Source organism: Pleurodeles waltl, chromosome 3_1 (assembly GCF_031143425.1).
Source record: "Pleurodeles waltl isolate 20211129_DDA chromosome 3_1, aPleWal1.hap1.20221129, whole genome shotgun sequence".
Lineage (NCBI taxonomy): Eukaryota > Metazoa > Chordata > Amphibia > Caudata > Salamandridae > Pleurodeles > Pleurodeles waltl.
The window spans coordinates 1,586,402,394-1,586,408,732 of record NC_090440.1 but is presented as its reverse complement, the minus strand read 5'-3'; the positions used below and the strand labels follow the sequence as shown (position 1 = coordinate 1,586,408,732).

The 6,339-nt window shown below is 42.7% G+C and overlaps 1 protein-coding gene across 1 annotated transcript in view; it reads left to right on the top strand.

Moving 5' to 3' along the window:
* Positions 1-944: 944 nt before the first annotated feature.
* Positions 945-6,339, top strand: part of TNFAIP6 (TNF alpha induced protein 6) — a 258,936-nt gene continuing 253,541 nt past the window's right edge. Inside the window, exon 1 of the mRNA XM_069225213.1 lies at positions 945-1,138. Coding sequence (XP_069081314.1) covers positions 1,045-1,138 — 94 coding nt within the window. The 5' untranslated portion in view covers positions 945-1,044. The remainder of the gene's footprint in view (positions 1,139-6,339) is intronic.

Sequence of the window (6,339 nt, the reverse complement as noted above, 5' to 3'; positions counted from 1 at the left end):
CCAATTAACGTGTTAAAAGAAGTTCAGTTATACATTTACAATGCAAATAGCTCCAACTCAAGTAAATCCGAAACCTATTGCATTGCAAATGCTTGTTTTATGTCATGCCACTGTCGGGGAGGACCAATCCGGGAGTATTTACAGAACCAAGCACCAGGTGGCAGATACTCTGTAGCTAAAATCTCCTCACTCACTGTTAAGCCTCATCACCATAAAATCAGAAGCTGTTCCGAGCCGCCTTTTTAATGTACTACAGATACAGGGCTCAGGCAGTAGCCGGCATGCAAATGGATGCATTACATTTACCCCACCCAACTCGATCTTGGGGATTATTGAGTGCAAAAATGTATCAGTTTTTAATAATATTCTAGAGAGTATGCTGTGAATGGGCATTCATAGGATGAACATTTCAAAGAGCGCATAAGAGACACCCGAAGACCTCGACCAGCCCTCTATCTGCCCGGCTTACTGACTATCCCTTTTTTTTCTCAATGAGGCTTTGATTTTGTCTTTTTTTATCAAAACGATTTTTTAATGTATCATGCTGCCGACAGACCTTATGGACTAATTTCATAACGTATGCTCTATTTTTTGTATTCCGGTTGTTGCAGCATCCTTTTTGACAGTTGACAAAGTACAGTGAAGTGATGCAAAATAAATAATGCCATTTCAGAGAAGAAATGTGAAATTGGGGCAATTAGGACCGATGGCGCCTCTGCAGTCAGGAACCTGGGAAATATACTTTTTGAGTTCTGAAAATAATTTACAAAGAACTATGCTGACACCACCACACCTTCGGATATGTTTAATGCAAAACATGACGTCGAGTCTCATTCTCATAGTCACCACACAGTTGGGAAATGTTACAGCTGCAGCACAATTGGAGCAGCCTTACTGACATCACTCCTGAAAAAAAAACATTAAATGAGCTGCGGGCCAGATGTGGGAACAGAATTTGGGCAGCCACTAACAGCGTTTTACTACTGAAGCCCCACTTCACGATTCCCTCCTGAGGGCCGAGCTCTGCAAGCTTTCAACCGCACAATGATGCTTTTGGTGTACTCACTGGTCGTGCAGTGGGCTCTGGCCGCAGGGTGGGGCTACAAGGACGGAGTGCTGCACAACTCCATATGGCTCGGTAAGCGTTTTTTATCCTATAGACATGAGGAGACTTAAACTTAATGATTCCAGACAACGGCCGACGACCATGTTACTGGAAAATACCGCGGTTTGTCTGGTCATTATAAAAATAATACGGTTCTATAAGAATATTTTATTTTCACAACGTGAACTCGAATTGTTAAGTCTACTGTACAGTTTTCGGAGTTCTTTCAATTGATGGTTGTTTCAAGAAAACGTTACTACAGCTGTTTTCTCTTTGCGGAAATCATAATATAGCCCTTTCATATTTAATGCATGATTGTATACTTTGACTGTGAAAAAAAGTGCGTGGGCAGCGAGAAAGTACACAAGCCACTTTCTTTCTGTTAACTGGAGGGCTATCTTGACCTATCCTTTGAAGACTGGTCTGGCAAGGCGAGAGGGCGCAGCTTGAAACAGACGTCCCGAAAGAAATAGCTCCCTCTGTACCTGGAAGCTATTTTTTAGACATGTCTGAGCACTGCCTTCAGTCATAAAACAGAAGAGTCTACGCAAACAGAATTAAAGTGACTGCATTATCCGTTATGTGCACATGCAACAAATTACCATATGACGTCAAAGGCCTGTTTTTTTACACGCACCAGCAATGCGGGAGATCAATCCGTTTCTTGAATGCCTAATGCACAGATCCAATCAGATTAGTTGATTAGGGTTACAACATTTACTAGGATGAAGAGGCAAAGACCGGCTTGTCTGTGTCCTGGCCACCACCTTGTACCCACCTCTTTCATAGAGTAATGTTTTTTTATAATAATTGTGTGCAAAGTTACTTCCACATTTCAAGTCCTTTAATTTTACTCTAAAAGTTGGTTCTCAAGTGCCAAAGGGTAGAAGAGTAAGTCTGGCTATAGCCTTCACCATTGGACGTTAGAGAGATTCAGCTGCTGCTTACGTCAACACATCTATTTCACTGGCCGCCTTCTGCGGCGTCACGTGACACAAATTTTACTTGCTCCTTTTATCTTTTATATATCGCAGGTGGTAATTTTACAGACAACCCCGAGCTTTGTACTATTGATTTTATATAGCTATCACTACATATGCACATGGCCATTTTCCAAGCATTGCAGATGTTGAGTGCATGTTACAAGTACTTAGTACTACATTAATGCTAACCCGTTTGTACATCTGGAATCTGACTTTTATAACAAGATACTTTAAGAACAGGGAGTTCCCTCTGGCACGTGAACGCTGAGACCATCTGTGCATTATGGGAGCTAGGGCTGTCAGTGCACCCTCCTCTTGCCTGTTTGCTTTGCATTTTTTACCCAAATAACGAGCCATGATTAAAACAAAGTGCAGATGTAAGCTCCGAGACATGCAGGCAGGGGGACTAGAAAAGCTGCAATCAGACTTCTTAGCAGGGGAGCTGAAAATACATACTTCAGGCTTGTTTCTACAAAGAGTGTACCGCAGCATGTACATCCCGTCTGTCCGCATCTTGATTTATGGCCAAATATGTGAAATACCAAGGTATCAGTTTGTGTGTAATATATCAATTATCATAGCGCAACAGCGTTTGTAAATGTTCGACTGCACTCTGTACAACAATGTGCAGATTGGTTTATTTACGTATACCGAAATGAAACACATAAGGCAACAATTATGCTCAGCACCCTATATAACTGGCTGATTTTCAAGAATATGCAGTCGAAAGTCCTGCTTATGCCATGTGTAGTGAAATACATGGCACACACTTAGATGTGCTCAGTCCAAATGATATTTTGATGTGCACACCTCGTCAGGAGGATCGTGTTCATGAAACTACTATACAATACCATGCAAAATAAAATAATGCCATACAGTACAATCCATTACAATACAATGCAGAGCAACAGAAGGCACTCCAATTCAACAAAACACAGAGGTATGCAATACAATACTCAAGGCTAAATCAAGACATATTTAAAGTAAGAAACTGCCCAGTAATTGGGTTGCTGGATGTGTTTTCACTTTGCACCATTAACATTTCTGGTATTACCAGCAGTTAATAAGTACTTTTATTTACAATGAATTAAATTCATTGCAAACTTTAAAACTCATAAAATCATAATGACAATTGGGGCCACTGTAACAAAAGCCATACTCCATTGCCCACCCGAGAAGCGAAGTTGGTGATCTTTTTAAAAGATATGTCAGTACATATTAATAAGAAGCATTGGCAATGGCAGTAAGTCTGGCTTGTGAATTAAAGTGCGTTTTGAACCATTGATGGGTTTAGGCACTCAATAAGACATTATACTTGCATGTTGCCACTCATGCATCCATTCATTCACCCACTGATTTATTTTTGCATTCACCCTCTGACACAACCAGAATAAATCAATACAAATTCACAACATATTTGGTCGGCATATTCTTCAATAGCAAAATAAACATAGCAGCAGGAGAACGTCATACAGTGGTATTGTACAAAATCTATTGTTGTTTTAAAGTTTCAGCATCACTGCCTTGTTTAAGACAAACATATTGCCATGTTGAAATGGTAAAACAATTATATAGTATGGACAAAAGCATTTCATAATGGTCTCCTGATTTAGCGAAAGAGGGCACGCCGGATGTGGCGCAGTGCAGAAGAAATGAGCAGCAAGCAAGCAGCTTATTTGTTCTGCCTCGGAAGCTGTCGTATCCTCTTAAGAAAAATTAAAATAAAAGAAAAAAGGAAATGAAAGGGGGACTATAAAAGGAGAACATTGGAGACTAAAGGATTGACCAACCAGCTCTGATACATAGCGTCAAGCTTTCAGTTTGCTTAGGTGTGACTTTGGTTTACAGGTACTTATGAGTGTCACTCAACGATCAAATGTGTGACATTTAGAGTGCCACTTTCTCACGAGTAAAACCAAGCAATGAAGTCCATGGATAGAGATAAATATCCAGAATTACACCATTTTGAGCAATGAGAAAGCACTGAAAAGATCTTGAAACTGCTGCAAAGCACCTGATATAGAAGGTTACACCTGCCCTGGAGCTCCTCAACCTCCAGTAGTGCAGTGAGGAACAGCCCATGTGGTCACAAAGTTCTGCTTCTTAATCCATGTGTAATTTATATGCTGGGATTGGTATCATGCATAGTCTAGATTATAGGAAAAAGAGAATACTACTAGAACCACCATGCAAAGTACAAGGTGTATGTGTATAAACTTCAACGGGGTGTGCAACTACAGTTTTTCATGAGATGAGTAACTCCAAATCTATCACACATAATGTGACATTGCACTGCCACATGGTAGATGACTACAAGCTATCAGATGCTGTGTGACTACACACTTTGACGCTGCGTATGGGAGCAAACTTCACAGGTGATATGACTACAAAGATTTACAGAACCTGTGGCTGCCATCTGGATGTGGAGTGTTAGAAAAGGGGTCTCTAGTTGGCAGAGGTATACACCCTTGTCCAAATAGGGACTACAATTCTAGTCAGGGTAAGTCACAACACAATCCAAATTATTCTGAGCCCACCCTCTGGTAGCAAGCCACTGAGCAGTCAGGCTTAACTTAGAAGGCAATTTGTAAAGTATTTGTGCAATAAATCATACAGTAACACAGTGAAAACACCACAAAAATACACCACACAGGTTTAAAAAAATAGATAATATTTATCTGAATAAAATAAGGTCAAAATTACAAAGATCCAATAAGCACAAGTTGAAATATCAGTTTTAAAAGGTTTAAAAGAGTCTCAATTCTTAGAAATCAATAGTTGTTTCTTTGTAACACACAGTACCTGGGATACGTAAAAAATAACAATGCATGGAGACCACAGAGGAGGAGATTTGTGGAAAAATAAAGTGTTGCGTCAGATTTTCTGGCGCAGCACAGACGTAGCATCATTTCTTTCCGCGCTGCAGGGGTTTGCATCATTTTTCTGGCACGCAATCTTGGTTCCTCCCTGCAACGCGGGGGTATTTTGATGACCAGGGATGATGTGTTGCTAATTGAAGACACGCTGGTAGAAGGAGCAGGCACTGCATCCATTCGGTAGGCGATGTGTCAAATTTTTCCATCACAAGGTAGGTGATGCGTCAAATTTCCAGTCAGGAAGTTGGTGCTGCATCTTTTCGGTCAGCGTTTTGGTGATTTCTCAGCCAAGATGAAGGCTTTGCGTTGATTTCTGCAGGCGTTGCATTGATTTTCGTCACACAAGGAGTTTATTTGAAGAGGTGAAGTCTTGGTTGACCCTGAGATTCAGAAAAGGGAGGCAAGCTCAATCTAAACCCTTGGAGAGCACTTCGATTTCTGTCACACACGGAGTTTCTTTGAAGAGGTAAAGTTTTTGTTGACCCTGAGATTCAGGAACAGGAGGCAAGCTCAATCCAAGCCCTTAAAGAGTCCTTTTATCAGAGTCAGAGGCCAGGAGGGAACCAGTCCTTCTCAGCAAAGGAGTCTAGATGAGTCATGCAGCTCCTCTGCCATTTTGCTGGTGTGAGCCCAGAAGTGTCCGGTTGGATGGGGTCTGAGACCCAGTTTATGTATCCAAAAATGCCTTTGAAGTGAAGGAAACTTCAAAGAGTGGTTTTGAAGTGTACAAGTTCCTCTTTCAGCCCAGTCCTGTCTGCTAGGATCCCTGTGGGGGTTATCAGTCCTTTGTGTGAGGGCAGGTCACTGTCCTTTGAAATGTAAGTGTGGACCCCTCCACACTTCCTGCCCAGAAAGAGTCATTCAGTATGCAGATGAATACAGATGTGACTGAGGCCCTCATTCTGACCCTGGCGGTCGGTGATAAAGCGGCGGCCAAGCCGCCAACAGGCCGGCGGTCTAAAATATGCAATTCTGACCCTGGCGGGAACCGCCAACACAGCCCGCCAACTTAACACTCCGCCCGCCACAGCGGTACAAACAAACAGCGCGGCGGTTCCCGCCAACAGCCAGGCGGCAGACAATGTACCGCCCACCCTATTACGACCCACCAATCTGCCACCTTTTCCGGGGCGGGAGCACCGCCGATAAGAACACGGCGGAAACAGACTACGAACGGGAAAACGCTCACCTCTACGCACTCCACGCCAGATTCCGGCAGTATGGAACCAGAGTTGCAGGTCATCCCCGCACTCCTATTCCTGCTCATATACCAGGAGCACGCCCGGCGGCGCGGAAGACATCGGTGAGTACTGCACCTACGACACAGGGGAGGGAAAAGATTACCGGCACACACCCACCCACCCACACCCACTAC